Raw genomic sequence first — 21,173 nt, forward strand, 5'->3', positions numbered from 1 at the left:
TCATTCTGTCTTCATCCTCTTATCCCTCTACTTCCTGTTACATCTAGCACATCAGTCTGCGTTTTGAGTTTAGGATGACAGAATTTTGGAAAGGTAGGTGTGTGTGTGGGTGCAGAGGAAGTAGAGCGTGGGAGGAGAGAGGACTGGACTTAATCCGAACAGATTAAATGTAGATTGATGTTTTTTGTCAGAGAATCGTCACCTCTGGCTTCAGATTATACTCTGACCACATCACAAGGACGGGTCATTTAAGGGATTGAGTGCAAAATTATCCCACGGCAAGAAATTTCATAATGATGATCCCCTTTTCAGTTCAGAGTGTCCGTCTTAATCCGTGCATATGTGTAATTTGATACTAGATGGAGAGGGCATATGCTCTGATATTCTCACTTAAAGTTATTTTTTTGTAAGTGACTTCATGAATTATATAAGTCTGTTTTATTTGGCTGCCCTAAATGTGTCTGCAAGCATGCATCTGCATGCTTGGATGGCCAAGTAATGACATAATTCCTCATAACTGGATACTAGATTATACAAATATAACATATATTCTAATCATTGTGCAAAGTATTTCACAAATTTAATTATTACTCAGCAGGACTTTTGTGCAACATGTTCTTTGGATTTTAAGATTTTCTGTCCAACACTCACACCCCCCAGTCCAGCACAAATTGTTGGCCCATGATGCAATACATCTTGCTTGCTGGTTTAGGTTTCCCAGCCAATCAGAGCACAGCAGTAGGAGGGCATAGAGTGAGCTCATGCTTGTAAACGGCACTGACAGTAGGAGGGACTTTCAATTTACAGTCCCACCCTTTGTTGTCATCCCCGCTCAGCCCTCTTCAGTGCGTGTGCCTTGCATGGAAAAGGGAAAAGCGAGAGAAGGAAAAGGGAAAAGGAAGAGCGGTCAGAGGAGAGAGAGAAGGCAAGAGTGTGTGACTCAGGGCGTGTGCTGGTTCTTGAGTGCTACAGTGGCTTAACACAGAGTTGCCATGAAGTCTTCTAGACAGATGTACTCCACTTCACCGACAGTAGGTAGTGTCTCTGTTGACTTTGTGTTTGTTTGTTTTTGTTTTCATGTCCATGTTTGCCTGTGTGTGTGTGTGTGTGTGTGTGTGTGTGTGTGTGTGTGTGTGTGTGTGTGTGTGTGTGTGTGTGTGTGTGTGTGTGTGTGTGTAACTTTACAGTATCAGCTCACCTGTCATCACAGTGGAGTGTTGGTGTTTTGTGTGTTTACACAGGCTGTCAGCTCTTATCTGTTGCACAGGTGTATCACAGTGAGAAGACAGCAGAGAGTATCATACTTCTCCTGCATTATTTCTCTGGCCTGTTAAAATGTCTCGCGCTCTAACCCATCTCTCTCCCACCATGCTTCTTAAGCGAGAAGAAGACATTTGATATCCCGTCTTGCCACTTTTTCAGGTTTATCTGCATGTGTGTTCTTTAAGAGAGAGTTCACCCAAACTGTGAGGATCCTGTGGTACGGTAAAGCACCAGCAGAGGTTTCGGTCGTGAATGAGACGAAGAACATGGTCTCTTTTGTGTTCTGTAAAGCCAACAGTAAACAGAACGTGACACATGCGCTTAAGCGCACACACAAAAACAATTAGCTCAGCACTCAAATACTATAATACTGCGAGTTTGGGGAATTACTTAATCTAAGGTCACCAGCAGCATTGCTGCTATTATTACTGTGTTTATAATGGCCAGGAGAATTATGACACATTTTTGCTTTTATGGTATTAGTTGGCAGCTCTCTCAAAGACGCGTCCTCTTCATGCATAATTTTTCTTCATGCATCCTGAATGTGTTTGGCTTTATCCCATCCCAGTGCCTTTAACTGCTGAGTTTAAATTCTAAATCTGCTTCCCTTCACTCACTTTAAAGCCTGTCAGTTAAAAACTGGTCATGGATACTTTAGACCATCAAAACTAAGCATCGTGGCCTACTTAGGAGTTTAAGTGAGCATGAATGAAGATGGGGCCCGTGTCAAAACTTGGTCTGCTGAATTCATGTAACCGTGTACACGCACAAGTGTATTCATTCATGTGCATCCACGGCGGTCAAATCTTCTTGATGTTACAGCGTTTGCTTTTCATGTCTCCATCAAGTTCATTTTAAAGCTCGAAAGTGCAAAAGGTTTGCCTCAGCTATAGTTTAGATACAAAAAAAAAAAAAAACCATGTTAAATTAAGTTTCTTTTTTGAAAGTTGCATCATCTCACACTGCTACTTTAATCTTTATTCCAGTGTTTTAAGGAAGAGTACTTATTATTTGGCACTTTTCAGACTCCGCATTCTTCTTTCACAGCGGTCCACCCAAGAAAAGTGCTGTGAAACCAGCAGTAGATGAATGGACACAAATCACCTCACTGTCCTGCTGTCCCGAGGACCGGTGGTCTTATTTTAGCCTCACTGTCATTGCTTCCTCGTCTAGTCACTAATACACGAGTCTAAATTTAGACAGACGTCATAACAGATGATATTAGTATCGGTGTGTTCTAGTACAGAAAAACAGAATGACGGAGAAGTGTGAGAACTGTGCTGAAGAACTGAATACATCCTGTAGTTGATCCCCCCATTATTTCTACACTCGGGAGACATTCCAGCTTCTTTTCATTGGAGTCCAGCAAAGACAACTAGATACTCTTGAAATGCCGGTTTAAAGCAGAGGACTTATGGAGAACAATGCATATTTCGATTTAGACAAAACATAAGCTACTTACCGCTAATCATTTCCGTTTGACACCCTGCATGTCTTTAACCCGAGTAAAAATGTGACATGTTGTTCTTGGAGTTGATGGCTTAAGATGTGACCTTTACCCTCCCAGTGTGGGGACTGTATGTCATTGGATCCTCTGTGCAAAGACTGGAAAGATACAGCTTGGCTTTTACCCACTCTGGTGTGTGAGTGTCCGTGCGCGTGCTCATGCTCGGTGGGCAACAACTAACAATAGGACACGAGCGGAGATGGGACAGGGGATTGAGAGCTGTATTAGATCCAGCAGCGACAGATGTGCAGACAGGAGGGAAAGTCTGGTGGGGGGATAATGATAGTCAGTGTGTGTCTGTGTGTGTGTGTAATGTTTATAACTGCTTTCCTATCATTGTGTATTTACTTGAGGCATGTACTACTCTTCGCTCACCCCTCCATCTGTATGAGCACATGAGTGCATGCCTGATGCATGAATAATGCATGTGCTGACCTACTGAGAAAATGTGGCTGGATTCATTGCTGTTAGCAACAGAGAGATGAAAATGATATGAACAGCATTCAACAAAAGTGCAAATTCAAGCCATGCATCAAGTCAAGCTATGTGGTTATGACCTCTTGTTACGTATGTACAATATTTGCACTGGATGCTTGTTTTCAGTTAACACCTGATCTTGCAAGCGATGCTTCACTAGCATTTTTTTACTGCTGTAATTAATTTTGCCGTATTTGCTGACCTTGCACTGCTGAATGTGAAAGTGGGCCATGTGGAGGCAGCAGGGGTTTGTGTTGCTAGGCAAAATATCCATACCTTGCATCATATATATAGCTTTTTTTTCCTAATGTGAGAACAATAACAGACTTCTCTGTTCTGGTCACCCTACAGTTGGTTTCTGGCTTTCATGTAACTTCTACCTACAGAGGTGTGCTGTTTGCTGTGAATGTGAAAATGTAGCTGTGTGGTTCATAAAATAAGAAATTAAGCCTATTCCAGCTTAAACGTCTTATGTTTTGTTTTTTTGTATGTTCAAAACTACGACTGTTTCAATGGATTATTGTGGATTTGTAAAAAAAACCCAAAAAAACAACCCTTTTGTTGAGTGCTTACTTGCTCGTTACAAAGCCTTTTCTTTCTTACGCCTTCTTTGCTTATTTTTGTATTTTATAACTTTAATGTGTTACTCACGCATTTGGCCATAATGGTTCATGTGCATCTGCTGAGCATGAACTGCAAGCCTCTTTCAGCTCTCTTTCAGATGACGTTGCTCTGGTATTAACCTAGAAATAACTGCATAACAGTGTGCTTGTTCTGATCAAGGCATTAAACAGCTTTGTTTTGCTTTGGTTCCTGGTACCTTCTCTGAAAAGTTTGCTGAACAATAGCTCAGCAAAGAAGACCAAAGAAAAAGCTGGAGTGCAGCATTTTTCTTTAATATTTTCATCTTTCTCTTTCTCTTGTTAGGTTAACTGCTGTCGTTGTCCGTGGCTTTAAATTTCCTTTGCCATGGCCAAGCGCGAGGCTGGAAGTACCAGCCCTGTGGTGCGTCAGATAGACAAGCAGTTTCTGGTCTGCAGCATCTGCCTGGATCATTACCGCAACCCCAAGGTCTTGCCCTGCCTGCACACCTTCTGTGAAAGGTAACTAATGTTTGTGCTGTCTGCGTCAATGACACCGGTCAGGAGTCCTAATTACTGCTGCTCGCACTGTCTGCTGCATGTAGCTATTTCTGGCCATTCAAAGGAGCTACAGTACATTGTTTACCATACCTGTCTCTCTTCTAGTAAATCCTGTCTCTTACCCTGTTATCATAGAATTCCTGTCATACCTACACGCTGGCCAATAGAGGAACCTCGTCTATTGCAAATCCCTACACACAATTAAAAAGCTCAGAGCGCTTCTCGTCACTGACGCTGCTGGGATAAGTGCATTCCTCAGCATCAGGGACTGTCAAGGACTGCAGTCTGAAAAAAGGCTCACTGTTGAGAGACACAATTACAGTGGCTCAATCCACAGTTTCTTGGGAAGGATGACACCCCCTCAGGTGACAATGCTAGAGCCGAGCCAAGCAGGAGGAAGCTTTTTGAAAGCTTGTTGTGGGTCATGGTGGGAGGATGGAGAATGAAGAAGGGGCATATTGTTGGCTGCAGAAGAAAACCAGGATTATGTTTCAGACTGGTTTGCTCCTAAACCCACGATCTACCAAATATTTATCGAATGGCTTTTTAAAAGCCACACAGTATGAGATAATTCTCTTTTTTCCCCCCATGCAGTCTGAGCTGCATTTGCCCACCGGAGGGCAAGTTTAATCCCTGGTTTAACTGGATAGCATGTGATGTGGAGTCCTGCTGAGGTGAACAGATTTTTGTCTAGGGCTATACGCAATATTTCCGGACAGATGTTTTAATGCTGGGGTGGGTTTATGTACTTTAAAGAGGGGTGTGGTGCAAACCCCCGCTGGGCCTATTCCTTTTGGGAGGGTGTTACTTTGCTTCATTTTGCTCCCGATGTCCTCTGTATGTGATTGTCATTTTTGCATATAACCTCAGGATACGACTACTTCATAATATAGAAATGATGCCAAAATAATTACATTTTACAACAACAGTAAAAGCAATTAGAATAGATAAATAACATTTCCTTACCCTTGAATCCCTGCCTGCTGCTCCCAGCGGGCTTCATGTCTGATTTTTGACAAAATATTTGATAGAAAAAATGTTTTCGTTCAACCTCTCAGTTGTTCTCAGAAGCAGAAACAGGGAGGCTTGGCTGATACGAGCTTGTATGCTGTCATAAATTAAATATAATTGTTCCAGCATGCAGCCTAAGCAGCTGCCAAACATACTTTTGTAAAAACACAGAGACTTATCCTGAGAACTGACTCAGGGTTTCTTACTGTATTAATCGCCAAATCATTAACTACAGAAACTAAAGAAATACAGCTGTACATCACCTGAGGGTGGGCACCTGGGCTGTAGACAAGGAATGCATTGCAGTCTGCATACTGCACCTGAAAGTTACTGACTGGCTTTGGTTTTTTCCCTTGTTAGCGTCTAATGTTGTTGATACACTCCAGTGGGCTTGTTAACCAAACCTGGAAAAATCTTTAGCATGTAGAGCCAAGCAGGATAGATGTGACTACTAGCATGCGTGAAGCCAGGCCAGAATCCAAACTACACAAACGCACACATAGATGCACAAACAGAAAAAAGCCTTAAAAAATGCACTTCACATGTATTCATGATTGAACTGTTTTGCCTCTTAGTGACTCTGTTAGTCAAATTGATTTGCCAGATGCTCACTTACTCAAAGAGAGTGTACATGTTTTCTCTCAAGCCTGTGGGCTCTGTATTGATTTAAATCCACTCTATTGCCTTATTTGTTGTGACAGGAGCACTATTTAGGCACTGCCTCTCTTTATTATGTGATTGCTCTGTCTTCCTCACACCTTCCTCTTCTTTTTTTTTTCTGCTGTATTGGTTATCTAAGTTTTATATTTATATATTTGTTGGCCTCTTCCTTCAGCTGTCTCCAGACCTACATTCCCCCTGAGTCTCTGACACTCTCATGCCCAGTGTGCCGGCAGACATCTATCCTGCCAGAGAAAGGAGTTTGTGCCCTGCAGAACAACTTCTTCATCACTAATCTTATGGAGGTTTGAAAACACAATGCATTAGCCAGATAATTCAAATGCGCATTACAAATAACAAAATAAAGAAATACCTCCTTGTTCCACACTGAATATAAGAATGTATTGCATTAGGTCCTTCAACGAGACCCAGAGTGCTCGCGGCCAGAGGCCTGCAGTGTGTTGGAATCAGTCAGTGCTGCAGCTGCAGGGAAGCCGCTCTGCTGCCCAAACCACGAAGGAAAGGTGAGAAGCTCTTTTGAGATATGCTACTCAAGTCATCACCTTACCTAAATTCCTTTCCATGTTATTTCAAGCAGTAATTGGTGTAAAAGGAACTGAATGTTACATTAATTTCTTTTTTTGCAAGAGAATGACTCGCTCTGTCTCCCTCTGCAGGTGATGGAGTTCTACTGCGAGTCATGTGAGACAGCCATGTGTTTGGAGTGCACAGAGGGCGAGCACAGGGAGCACATGACTGTTCCTCTGCGGGATGTGGTGGAACAGCACAAGGCTACGCTGAAGACACAGCTGGATGCCATACACAGCAGGTGGGGGTCTTGATACCTCGGGAAAGCTTTAAGCAGCTTAAGCATTTGGTCCAGACCTTAGGCGATCTGTGCACACTGTGCCTCATCTGTCAGACATTTTCATTGTGTTCAGCTGCTATGGAATACATTTTCACCTTGTTTCATGTTGCAGGCTACCTCAGTTAACAGCAGCCATTGAGCTGGTGAGTGAGATCTCTCGACAGCTGAGTGAAAGGAAGAATGAGGCAGTAGCGGAAATTACAAGTACATTTGAAGAGCTGGAACAGGCGCTGCATCAGCGCAAGACGGCCCTCATCACAGACTTGGAGAATATCTGCAGTACCAAGCAGAAAGTTAGTTGATGACCAGTTCATTCACTCATGTATATGCACATGCATATGTTTTTGTCCTTAATACCAGAGATTTATTGCTTTCTTGACATTTAATTCCTAATTTTCCTCTTTTTTAATGTATTCAGCTGCTTTTTCTCATCTTCAGTATTGTTTTAACATGCTCTACTGACCCTCCTGTGTCTGTTTTCTCTTATTCCTTCTCATTCTTGAGCACAGGTCCTGCAGGCCCAGCTTTCAGTTCTCCTCCAGGGGAAGGAACATATTCAGAGCAGTTGCAGTTTCACAGAGCAAGCTCTCAGCCATGGTAGTGCTACTGAGGTGGGCAGGCAAATTTTTATATACCAGCAACCTGTCAAACAGGATTATAGGATTTGACTCTCAAGTTTCATGCAGCAATGTAGCAGAATGTCTGTTCTGCAGTAGTTATATTGTTCTGTATTAAAAGGTACAGATGGGGGGGAAGGACTTTAAATAAAATACAGTATGCATCTCCTGTAAGAATAGGTGCTGCTGGTTCAGAAGCAAATGAGTGAGCGAGTAAACGCGCTGGCCAGACATGACTTCCCAGAGAAACCTCATCAGAATGCACACCTGGACTGCCAGGTAACGACTGCTGTCTGTTGTGACCTCTGTTTTTATTGTGGTGGTTTGACTGATTCTCCTACATTGTCGCATCGCAGGTCTGCGTGAGTCCTGTCGAAACTTTTTATTTTTCACGTGACTGTAATTTGACTACATGTATAACAAGCAGTACTCAGAAAGGACAAATCTCCACCAAGGCAGCTCAATCTGTGGGCAGTGTTTACTTTTATAGGATTTTTTTTATATATTCAGTTTGTTTTCTTTTTTTAAATGTAATGAAAGAAGCTTGTAGTGCAGCAAAAGTAATATTTACAATTCCCATATACCAGCAGATTGAACAGCAGGCATGCAATGCTACAAAAACATTACCTCCTCGGTGTGGGTAATAAAACAAATGTATAAACCCAGTCGTAAAGTACCATTAGCTTGTTAGTAGTTACCAGCTGCAGACACAGAAAGACTTAATAATAAAAAATAATAATAAAAAGTATTAAGAAACTCAAAAATTCAAATGTGCTGTGTGTTCAAGGTGGAGACCGAGGGCCTGCGGCGCTCCATCCAGAACCTGGGTGTTCTCCTCACCACAGCAGCTGTGGCTCACACTTCCGTGGCCACAGGAGAGGGCCTCCGCCATGCAGCAACTGGGCAACACCAAACTATTACTGTGACAACAAAAGACAAAGTACTGTCTCTGAATTATGTTGCTTTACTATCGTAATATTGTTCTGCTATATGTGTAAATTAAGCCATTTACTTTTTGCTTTGGCTCTAATGGGTTTACTGACATTTATTTGCTTTTCTTGTGTGTGGCTATTTCAATTTAGCTTTTCATTTTAATTCATAGCATTTATCAGAGTTCGTTTCCAAAAGTTATTTCACGGTGGCTACTCTGGTCACCGAGGCAATTTTCAGGGATTATTTTTATGAAAAGAAATCTATTATAAGCTTCTCATGCATGTGTGGAAAGTGCTTCTTTAGTGGCTGCCGTGTGAATATTGAAGATTTTGTGTTGTTCGGAAATTGACTCAGTGAACCCTATCTGCAGGATGGGGAGCTGGTGCGGACAGGAAACGCAGTTTTAAAAGCAGAGATAACGTCCGCTGATGGGAGCCGGGCTGCAGAGACGGAGATAACGGACAATAAGAATGGAACATACGAGGTGGGCTACACGTTACGCTCTGAGGGAGAGTACTCGTTTTCTTTGCTGCTGTACGGACAGCCGGTACGTGGCAGCCCTTTCCGACTGCGAGCAGTTAAGCCGTCAGATGTTCCGCAATCTCCAGACGATGTGAAGCGGAGGGTGAAGTCCCCCAGTGGCACGGCTGGCCACATACGGCAGAAGGCAGTGCGACGGCCTTCCAGTATGTACAGCACGACTAAGAAAAAGGAGAACCCCATTGAAGATGAGCTCATCTACAGAGTGGGTAAGAGAGACACGGAAAAGCAAATCAAGAATACTTATGTCATCATTTATTAGCTTCTAAGCCACAAGACAGGCTTTTAAATTGACACTCTCCGCTCCAGGCAGTTGCAATTTCCAGTTCATGCCAATAGACTACACAATAAAACTTTGATCTGGCTTGATTGTTTTATAGATTTTTTTTTATAGACAATTTGGCTTTGGCTGAGATAAAAAAAAATGTCACTGGCATTCAAAGGTTTTGCAACTTCTTCATATTATTTAATTCAAGCAAGTTTCTGTAATTTACTTTTGAACTCTTTTGCCGCTTTAAACAAACTTTCCCAAGCCTGGGAGACAGGAAATGAATCCAACAAAACGTATGTCATAGTTTGGTAAACGATCGGCATGAGTGCACAGTGTATAAGACTGGAGACTAATGTGAAAATGGTAAATGACACATTTCTTGAGTATTTGCCTTTTTTTTTCTGTCAGGTTCTCGGGGTAGAGAGAAAGGCGAGTTCACAAATCTCCAGGGGATCTCAGCCTCTAGTAATGGCAGAGTGGTGGTGGCTGACAGCAACAACCAGTGCATACAGGTGAGGCAGTGTAGCCACGTGTTTCACAGTGATTGCACAGAAGTGGATATTCAGACGAGTGTACTCTGCCGTACACTCTAAAACTGTTTGCTTTGATGGACCCAATTGCAGGTTTTCTCCAATGATGGCCAATTCAAGATGCGCTTTGGGGTCAGAGGTCGGTCTCCAGGGCAGCTGCAAAGACCAACGGGTGTCACTGTTGACATGAACGGTGACATTGTGGTGGCCGACTATGACAATCGGTGGGTCAGCATCTTCTCTCCTGATGGGAAGTTTAAGGTAAGATCTCTGTGCAGGCTGAACAGCACTAAATGCCTCATTTAAGGGTTGTTCATATGTGAAATCTATTAAAAAATAGTCTTTTGGTGTTTTTCTGCCTCACCATTTACCTTCAGCTTGAAAAAGTACTAAACTACTTTTTTGTCTCTCTGCATCACAGAATAAGATCGGTGCAGGACGGCTCATGGGTCCCAAGGGTGTGGCTGTGGATAAGAACGGACACATCATCACTGTGGACAACAAGGCTTGCTGCGTCTTCATCTTTCAATCCAATGGGAAACTTGTGACCAAGTTTGGAGGCAGAGGGACTTCTGACAGACAGTTTGCAGGTGAGAAGGAGGCAGCCACTGCCGGGGAGGAGACAAGCAAACATCTGTTATGAAATTTTGAATATTTGGCAAAATAATTAAAGTGAGTTAAAATATACTGAAAGAAATAAAAACACACTTCCATTATTTAGGATAACATTTTTTATACTTCTTTAAAGGAAAATAGCAAAGGTAAATATCTGACTGCACAACAGTGAAATGCATAAAAATCAAAGGTTAATTTATTAAAATAATTAATCATTAAGGGAAATATGGTTGGTATAAACTCAATGTGTAACATTCAAGTAAATTTCATTTGACCATATTCCATTAAATGTAATGTTGTACACTGTAGTTACATGGAAAATTTACATGTAATCAGATTACTTCATTTTATGCATAAATATTTTTTGAGTGTAAGTAACAGGATTGTTTTAGTAGACAGTAAATCAGGATTTTGAAAGTGTTTGCAATGTGTTTTTTATCATTGTTTAGTATTGGCAACTAAAAACCCTCATTGTGAGCACCATTACTAATGTAGGCGCAGTTTAAAGCGTCAGCTCTGGGCAGCAAACAGCATGAAGAATATTAAAGACAACACTGGCTGTGTGCCCGTAACTCCCACGGTATTACTGCATTAGCCGGGCAGCAGCACCCCCCTGCACCTCCCTGAGCTTTTTCTTCTTTGGATGTCTTTATCTCTGACTAGCTATTTTTTTTCCTTCCTTTCTTTCTTTCTTTCTGTTCTTCCTTCTGTTTTCCAACTCAGAAAAACTTGGCCCAAACATAAATAAATCTGGCTCAGTTTTCAGTAAGTACTAAGTGTGGCCTTGCTGCAACCTTAATCCCACAGTGCAGTGCCCTCTGTCTAACCCAAATCCGTGATCATGTGTCTGACCTCCTGAGATCTCTGATTGTTTAAAAAAAAAACCTGCAGGATGAAGCTGTGCCTCTGCAGCAATGATCAGAGATGAGATTACATGCCATTGTAATAATTACATGAATCATAATTATTCTTTTTTAAGATAAGTTTGTTGTGTGTATTGTGCTTTGGGTGAAAAACGGCTATGAAAAGAGAGATCGGTGTGAATGAATTTTACTGTTTCCAATAACTCATTCTGTGGTATTTTAATATAATCAGTTTCGAGGTCTGCTTTTAATGATAAGTTAACTGGACGAGTAACCCAACCATCAGTGTAAGCACTGACAGTATGACTAAGACAATATAAATATTCTGTGATTGGGCAGTGCATGCATAACAATGATTTAGGCCTTGAGCCTCTCCATATAATTTAACTTTCAGTATTGACTTGAAATGTTGCATGAAAAGAAGCACAACATACTACTCGCATCCAATCAGAAGGGTTTCCTATTTTATAATTGCAGCTTTAGACAAACTATAGATGAAAACTACATTTAGTCAGCCTACTAACAGTGAAGCCAATGCATAAACAACAGGAAACAGTCTCTGCTTTAACTACCAACATAACCTGCTTCTGTCTCCTCATCCAGGCCCGCATTTTGTTGCCGTGAACAACAAGAATGAAATTATCGTGACCGATTTTCACAATCACTCTGTGAAGGTAAGAAAAAAAGACGACCTATGTCTGAGTTTGCCACCTTAGCTGTGATTTTTATTTTAAAGGGAGGCCGTGCACATGAAGATGCTGACCGAACTTTTCTGGCTTTTTGCCTCAGGTGTACAGCGCTGATGGGGAGTTCCTGTTCAAGTTCGGCTCTCATGGCGAAGGGAACGGCCAATTCAACGCTCCCACTGGCGTGGCTGTGGATGCCAATGGAAACATCATTGTAGCTGACTGGGGTAACAGCAGAATACAGGTGAGGCAGCTTGCAGTTTACGTGTAGATGTAATTTTAACGCCGTTGCTGTGTTTTGTTGTGACAGAATTGCTGAAAATTCTGACCTTTTTTTCTGCATCAGGTGTTTGACAGCACAGGGTCCTTCTTATCCTACATTAACACTTCGGCAGACCCGCTGTACGGCCCCCAGGGCCTAGCGCTCACCTCAGATGGACACGTGGCTGTTGCAGACTCTGGCAATCATTGCTTTAAAGTTTACAGATATCTGCAGTAGACTGAGGGGAAGATGTCGCCGCCACCACCAACTCCTGCTTTAAAAAGCAATGTCACATATTTCTTGCAGAGAAAAAGTTGCAACATGCCTGCACACTTCCCAGAGGCTCCATGTCCACAAATTAATTTCCTGTTCATTTTGTCTGTAAATACTTCAAGGATTTAATGTCCAGAAATGATATTAAGAACGAACTTCCAAAACATGCAATTTTAATGTTTTCAAAGACAAAATTGGCTAGATATCACAAAAACTACTGACTACTGCAAGAACAGAAACCATAATTACTGAAACGGCAGTGAGTTCTTGGATTACTTCTATTTTTAAAAACAATCAAGCAGGTAAACATATCTCATATAGAGACTTTCAAATACTTGCGTTTTTTTTTTTTTAAAGAATGTGAGACAGCCTCTGCTCAACTATACACCTGCAAAGTTAGATGACTACATCTTGTACAGTCGCGTTGCTGTTACATGGCTAAATAGGTCCATAGACAGACATGCATATATCAAAAACACCTAAACAATCAATTAGGCATGTCTATATTTTGTCATTCTTGGTTTGTCTAACTTTAACTTTCCATAATGCTTCTCTCCACCTCATGTTTTTATTCTCGGACTCTACTAGAGTAGCTTTGCATGATTCTGTCTGAAACAAGCTGTTTTAGTTTGAGGTTTGAGATGGGCTTTATCAGCAGATGGGCAGTGTTGCGCTTCTCACAGAGCTGCGTGCCTGAAAATCAATAATTCAATTTTGGTACCTAAAAATTTCAGCTTAATAACTTGAAATGTCAAGTTATTGAGGGAAACAGAGTGCTTTAGGCAGCTAGAAGCCTGAGCTATTAGCGCATGGGAATTATTTGCACAAACACTTGGCTAAATTTGTGATTAGTATCAATGTCACAGTAAAAAAAAAAGTTTGTGTGTGTGTGTGTGTGTATGAATGACATAGATTAGGTATAAGCATAATAGTTTACTCTGATTGGCTTAGAGCCTAAAACTAACCAACTATCGACAGGAAAAAATGAACAGGAAATTAACCCCTGGCTCAAAGGCCTTTTAGCTCTATTCCCCAAGTGTATCTTCACAGCCTGTCAGTCTTAAATTGTTTTGGCAATGCAGATGGGCAACACTCAGTATCCAGCAAACAAGGCAACGCAATGAAGATTCCCTGTTTCCTGAAAGGAACATGATGCTTTATGAGTAAAAAAAATGCTCAGGTCTTTCCTTGAACAACGTTGCATGTTCGTGTGCTCTGAAAATGATCTTCTTGTCACTGCCTTACAATATTCATCAGCGAACTCTGCAGAAACTTCAGGAATGTGTTGTTTTAAAAGGAACTGCTTATCATTCTCATTCTGCACCTTATCAGTCTGACATGATCACTGCACAATTAAAATTATTCTTATCATTGTTTTTTTTTATTATTTCTATTTAGCCATAAGATGAGTTTACGTATATGCAAGTTGTTTCATTTTGGGATCCAAAGACAAGCATCAAAAAGCACAGTAGTTAAAAAAAAAGGCTAAATATCTGAACCAGCTCCCCTTCACCCTAAAGTCGGAGCCCTACTAGCAAAACAAAATAATAGTAACTAGTCCTTGCACTTTCGTATATTCATACCTACAATTCACTGTAGTTGTGCATATGCACATTTACACGTATGTATATATTTATACATATATATATGGATTTGGTGTCTATATAGCCTACATATTCCAGCACTTAAACAGAAACAAGGTCACGCCAAGTAGTTAACTGAATGAATGAAACATCAGTGGAACAAAGTTGTAATAAGTACATATTATTTGCTGTATTCTTTTTTTTTCCTTTTTGCAAAAGAATTTATTTATTTACAAATTTCTTTTCTACATAATTTGTTTGACAAATTATTTTTCTAATTGGTCGGTTTGAACCTTCTCCTCCTCTTTGCCAAACTTAGCTATACCATTGTAACTTGTAGCACTCAAAGCTGTTTTCTGTTTTTGACTCTTCCCGGTCAAACAGTGACGTTTCCTTCTGCCAAAACCTATTGTTGTAAGTTGCTGTTGAACATTGCACAGAATACAAATAATGAGAGTTATATAGTTTGCAAGAGTAATATATGCCTCTATGTATAGTTCATTTTGACATAATCAGAACGTGTACTGTATATTACAATCATATTCCTGTTGTAGCTGACAAGCACTTTTATCGTGGATTTTCCAGGATTTGTATTCATTTGCTCTGTAGTTCAATGTTTAGAGGTTTTTGTTTTTTTGTGCGTGTGGCTCTTACAAAAACACCAGCTAATATGCAGTGACACAAAATCATCTCTCACCTGTGTTTTAGAAATACTGTCTGTCCCCCAGTACTGACTCATTCTGATTTTCCATCTGCATTTCCTATTTATTGGAAAACTGACAGATTGAGCTAAACTTCCCTTCTCACTAGACTGTATTTATTCTTTTTGTTGTTGCTTTTAACTGTCAAAAGACATGTGGGGGGAAAACTGAAGCACACAGTATTAATAAAATGACATCAACTTTTGTGTATACAACTGTGTACTACAAGAGGCCATTTACAAGTAATCAGTCCGTTCATGTATCACGGGGAAGGTATGATTGTAAATTAAAGAATGACTAAACTACTGCAAATTGCCTGCTTTGTATAACTAAACTTTAGTTTATGTATTATACAGTAGACTCATTTTTACAGTGAATTTTCAGTTGTTTTCCTTTGTTTCTTGGCCAGATTAGATATCAGCATCTCTCTTCATGCCTACTTTGCCTACTATGCCAGTTGTTTTTTTTTTCCTGATGTCCTCTTTTTCTATTGTTCTATTGTCAAATAAGATAAAATGTCACTTGCCTGCTTCTTGGCTTCTACTGGCTTGGCATTTGCAATAATGTTAAAAGAACTCGACATCACTGGGACTTAAGACATGAGAATCATATTCTCACGGCTTTTTTTTTGCACAGAAAAATGTTACTTAAAACTTTATAAAACACATTTACAATACACTGACACGAAGCCTCTCAAGAGACCTTTGTATAAATCAAATGAGTCATAACAGCCCGGCCTTTCCAGTTTCTTGCAAGACACCCCAGCAGCCAATAACTTTTAAGCATTTGATGAATCAGTCTCTGCTGGTGTATAACAAGTGTTTGCTACACACCAGGCATTCAGTGGTGCAGTGTATAAATAGATTCTTAAATATAAGGTTAGATTAAAACTATCTCCTGGTAAAGCTATTTAAAAAAGATTGGCTAGAGTGAATAAATATTAACCTCTAACCTTTAAAATAAATAAATAAAGAAAATAATAATCATAATAATATCAGCTTAATCTGAATAAAACCCTGCCAGAAGAAAACTTTAATCAGCAATGGTTCTCTGAAGTATTACTTCAAGTATGCATGTGATTGTCAACCTAAACACATTTGTATGGCCGTCATGAAACCCAAATTATTTTAAGTCAAGAACAAGTAAGAGTCATCATCAAAGAAAGGAGGACACAATAAGAACAGCCTTCTCACCTCTTCCTTAAATGTTCTTGCAGAATGAAATTAGCAATACCACACCCAATTTCAAGATTAGGGAACGGAAGGATGAAAATGGCAAGCAGCCTGTTTTGTTAGTAGAATGAACCAAAGCTATTAGCATTTTTATCAGCTGGATGTAATAACTCAGCGTAAATGAAAGCTGATGAAAACGATACAGTCATGGTAAACAAAAATGACCTTTAAATTTAAAAAGTGTAAGTCTTAAAAGTAAAACCTCAGATAAACTACAAAATGGCCTTCCACCCAACCGCAGGAACAGCATGGGGAAAACATAAGTACACACTTAATGCTTTCATAGGAATTAAGGGGTCATACAAAAGTTTTAAAAGTCTGGAGAGTCTGTTAGGTCATTTCCACTGCGGTAAAGTGAGCCGTCATTTGTGAGCCGCGGTCAAGCCAGCCGCCTCCTATCCGCCGCATAAATTTCCTTGCGCTTTTACACCAGTCTTTACGGTAGCGCCTTTTCGCTTTATATCCTGATTGAAAGCCTAGACTCGCGCACACACGCACGCGCGTGAACAGTCACACGCACGCGCGCACACAAATTACAATGGAACAGCTCAATACAGCCATCGTGACAGTCTGGTTGCATATTCAAAAATTCATTAAAAATCATTCTTAAAAGTTGATGCCAAGCTTTCAACACAATCCTCTTCTCGGACACCTACTTTACCTCTGGGCCAGTTTTTACCCAGATTTACTGTAATATTACTCAGAAATCACAGTAAACTCATATTCAGTGCAATACAGTCAATGCACTACAATTATGTTTATTTCAAAAATTCATTAAAAGTCATCCTGAATAGTTGAGGTCCAACTTTCAACACATCCCTCCTCTGGGACACCTACTGTACCTGTGTGCCAATTTTCATCCAGATTTACTGTAGAATTCCTCAGAAATTAAAGGAAACTTATATTCAATTCAATACAGTCAATACAATAGAATTATGTCAATTTTCAGAAATTCATTAAAAATCATCCTGAGTAGTTGATGTCCAACTTTCAACACATCCCCCCTCTAGGACACCTACTGTACCTGTGTGCCAAGTTTCATCCAGATTTACTGTAGAATTCCTCAGAAATTAAAGGGTACTTGTATTCAATGCAATACAGCCAATGCACTACAATTGTGTCAATTTTCAAAAATTCATTAAAAATCATCCTGAGTAGTTGATGTCCAACTTTCAACACATCCCTCCTCTAGGACACCTACTGTACCTGTGTGCCAAGTTTCATCCAGATTTACTGTAGAATTCCTCAGAAATTAATGGAAATATTTATTCAATCTAATACAGCCAATGCACTACAAATGTGTCAATTTTCAAAAATTCCTTAAAAATCATCCTGAGTAGTTGATGTCCAACTTTCAACAGATTCCTTCTCTGGGACACCTACTGTACCTGTGTGCCAGGTTTCATCCAGATTTACTGTAGAATTCCTCAGAAATTAATGGAAACATTTATTCAATCTAATACAGCCAATGCACTACAAATGTGTCAATTTTCAAAAATTCATTAAAAATCATCCTGAGTAGTTGATGTCCAACTTTCAACACATCCCTCCTCTGGGACACCTACTGTACCTGTGTGCCAAGTTTCATCCAGATTTACTGTAGAATTCCTCAGAAATTAAAGGAAACTTATATTCAATTCAATACAGTCAATACAATAGAATTATGTCAATTTTCAAAAATTCATTAAAAATCATCCTGAGTAGTTGATGTCCAACTTTCAACACATCCCTTCTCTAGGACACCTACTGTACCTGTGTGCCAAGTTTCATCCAGATTTACTGTAGAATTCCTCAGAAATTAAAGGGTACTTGTATCCAATGCAGTCAGCCAATGCAATTTAATTATGTCAATTTTCAAAAATTCCTTAAAAATCATCCTGAGTAGTTGATGTCCAACTTTCAACAGATTCCTTCTCTGGGACACCTACTGTACCTGTGTGCCAAGTTTCAGCCAGATTTACTGTAGAATTCCTCAGAAATTAAAGGGTACTTGTATCCAATGCAGTCAGCCAATGCAATTTAATTATGTCAATTTTCAAAAATTCCTTAAAAATCATCCTGAGTAGTTGATGTCCAACTTTCAACAGATTCCTTCTCTGGGACACCTACTGTACCTGTGTGCCAGGTTTCATCCAGTTTTACTGTAGAATTCCTCAGAAATTAATGGAAACATTTATTCAATCTAATACAGCCAATGCACTACAATTGTGTCAATTTTCAAAAATTCCTTAAAAATCATCCTGAGTAGTTGATGTCCAACTTTCAACACATCCCTCCTCTGGGACACCTACTGTACCTGTGTGCCAAGTTTCATCCAGATTTACTGTAGATTTCCTCAGAAATTAAAGGAAACTTATATTCAATTCAATACAGTCAATACAATAGAATTATGTCAATTTTCAAAAATTCATTAAAAATCATCCTGAGTAGTTGATGTCCAACTTTCAACACATTCCTCCTCAGGGACACCTACTGTACCTGTGTGCCAGGTTTCATCCAGATTCACTGTAAAATTCCTCAGAAATTAAAGGACATTTATATGCAATTCAATACAGCCAATACACTACAATTATGGAAATTTCAAAAATTCATTAAAAATCATCCATAATAGTTGAGGTCCAACTTTCAACACTTTCTTACTCTGGGCGTCCTACTGTACCTGTGGGCCAAGTTACATCTCAATTCACTGTAATCTTTATCAAAAATTGAAAGAACAATTATATGTCAATGCTGGATGTGTGTCCTTTCAAAGTGACACTAAATAACAGAACTCAGGCACATCAGGGAATAATCCAAAAGGCGGATTTATTAAACAAAAACAACATACAAAATATCTCTAACCCATACTACATAACCTAAAAAGAAACAAAGGGACACTTAGAAGCACAAGGAAACAATACTGAAAGGGCAAGAGACACAGTCCAAACATAATCCACAACTAAAATGCCAAAAGAACAAGTCATCCCACATAGCAGACGGGTCTTGCCTGGATCTGGTGTCAAGCCGGCACTGCTGGCTGACTTCTGGCATGGTAAGATGGCACTGTTTATGTGATGGCATGCCACATTTGGCCTGATTGGGTGAATGTGACATGTTGTATAGAGCACTTTGAGTAATATGGGTGAGTAAAAAAGTGCTGTATAAGAATCAGTCCATTCACTGTCTGAACAGAGTTTCGTCATGTTACTTTTGCACTATTATGTTCCAGCACATGTTGTTATTACATGGCTTACATGGCTAAGGTACACATTAGGCTGACATCTGGGGCCAGAGCTGAAACTGTTCTGGGCCAGCACAGGGCCAGCAGTGTGTCTGCAACTGGCCTTGTGCTGGCTCATCAGAATCAGAATCAGAATCAGAATCAGAATGGGGTTTATTGCCAAATGTTGAGCAGGTTTACAACATTAGGAAATTGCTGCGGTGCTTCAGTGCAAACATGGTGTCATAAATAACACTTAAATAGACATGGAAAAAATAAAAGTAGGGATAAGAATTAAAAGTGCTACGTGGAAAGATATGTGCATGCGATATACATGAGATATATACATGAGAGTAAGAATTAAGAGTGCTACGTTGAAAGATATATACATGAGTGCAGGTGGTGATCAGTGCCAAACATGGAATGATACAGTGAACACAGCGTAGGGTCATGTGTTAGTGGCGGGGACAGTCATATGGTTATTGTTCATGTGTCCAACAGCAGAGGGGAAGAAACTGTTCTTATGGCGAGAGGTTCTGGTGCGAATGGACCGGAGCCTCCTGCCTGAGGGGAGCAGGTCAAACAGACTGTGTCCAGGGTGAGAAGGGTCAGCTGAGATCCGAGCTGCACGCCGCAATGTCCTGGAGGTGTACAGGTCCTGCAAAGATGGGAGTCTGCAGCCAATCACCTTCTCAGCAGAGCGCACAACACGCTGCAGTCTCTGTTTGTCCCTGATAGTGGCTCCAGCGTACCACACGGTGATGGAGGAGGTGAGGATGGACTCGATGATTGCAGTGTAGAACTGCATCATCGTCCGTGTTGGCAGGTTGAATTTCTTCAGCTGCCTCAGGAAGTACATCCTCTGCTGGGCTTTCTTGATGACGGAGGTGATGGTGGGCTCCCACTTCAGGTCCTGGGTGATGGTGGTACCCAGGAAGCGGAATGAGTCCACAGAGGTGATGGGGGTGTCAGTCAGGATGATGGGGGGGAGTGGGGCTGTGTGCTTCCTGAAGTCCACAATAATCTCCACTGTCTTCTGGGCATTCAGCACCAGGTTGTTGTGGCTGCACCAGGACACCAGACGTTCAACCTCCCTCCTGTAGGCAGACTCGTCACCGTCCGAGATGAGTCCAATAACGGTGGTGTCATCTGTAAACTTGATTAGCTTGACAGACTGGTGGGTGGAGGTGCAGCAGTTGGTGTACAGGGAGAAGAGCAGAGGAGAGAGAACACAGCCCTGAGGGGAGCCGGTGCTGATGGTCCGGGAGTCCGAGACATTCTTTCCCAGCCTCACATGCTGCTTCCTGTCCGTCAGGAAGTCAGTGATCCACCGGCAGATGGGATCAGGCACATTCATCTGGGAAAGCTTGTCTCGGAGATGGTCTGGAAGGATGGTGTTGAAGGCAGAGCTGAAGTCCACAAACAGGATCCTGGCGTAGGTTCCTGGGGAGTCCAGATGCTTCAGGATGAAGTGTAGGGCCATGTTGATGGCGTCGTCTACAGACCTGTTGGCTCGATATGCAAACTGCAGGGGGTCCAGGAGGGGGGCTGTGAGGGTCCTGAGGTGGGAGAGAACTAGGCGCTCAAAGGACTTCATGACCACAGATGTCAGAGCCACGGGTCTGTAGTCATTTAGTCCAGTGATCCTAGGTTTCTTGGGGACAGGGATTATGGTGGAGGACTTGAAGCAGGCAGGCACATGACATGCCTGCAGTGAGGAGTTGAAAATGCCAGAAAACACTGGGGCTCATGTGTGGGCCACCTCTGGTAAACCAGATCTGGGCCACCATAGGGCCGTCATTCTTTGCGGTATGCAGGCCATGTGTAAGCACATTGTGTGGGACAGATCCAGGCCATACCAATTTTGCTATGTGGGAGGAATTATGTAAAAATAGAAACATCATAAAAATGAAAATGAACATAAAGTAAAATGTACTGAA

At 41.0% G+C, this 21,173-nt stretch overlaps 1 protein-coding gene across 3 annotated transcripts; it reads left to right on the forward strand.

Moving 5' to 3' along the window:
- The first annotated feature begins 834 nt into the window (after positions 1 to 834).
- On the forward strand, positions 835 to 15,333 carry trim3b (tripartite motif containing 3b). Of its 3 annotated transcripts, XM_080307127.1 has the most exons (17): positions 835 to 1,031; positions 4,175 to 4,350; positions 6,236 to 6,365; positions 6,474 to 6,584; positions 6,738 to 6,889; positions 7,041 to 7,221; positions 7,438 to 7,539; positions 7,726 to 7,824; positions 8,333 to 8,485; positions 8,849 to 9,227; positions 9,698 to 9,801; positions 9,913 to 10,080; positions 10,241 to 10,409; positions 11,158 to 11,199; positions 11,901 to 11,971; positions 12,087 to 12,227; positions 12,330 to 15,333. In XM_080307127.1, exons 2-17 carry the CDS (start codon positions 4,217 to 4,219, stop codon positions 12,480 to 12,482), a joined length of 2,289 nt encoding a protein of 762 aa, XP_080163253.1. In that variant the 5' UTR covers positions 835 to 1,031; positions 4,175 to 4,216; the 3' UTR covers positions 12,483 to 15,333. The 3 variants fall into 3 exon arrangements, with proteins under 3 accessions (XP_080163253.1, XP_080163254.1, XP_080163255.1); XM_080307128.1 differs by lacking the exon at positions 11,158 to 11,199 and having other exon boundaries at positions 836 to 1,031; XM_080307129.1 differs by lacking the exons at positions 835 to 1,031; positions 4,175 to 4,350 and adding an exon at positions 4,571 to 5,063.
- Positions 15,334 to 21,173: the final 5,840 nt, after the last annotated feature.

This window comes from Astatotilapia calliptera, chromosome 10, assembly GCF_964374335.1.
Source record: "Astatotilapia calliptera chromosome 10, fAstCal68.1, whole genome shotgun sequence".
Lineage (NCBI taxonomy): Eukaryota > Metazoa > Chordata > Actinopteri > Cichliformes > Cichlidae > Astatotilapia > Astatotilapia calliptera.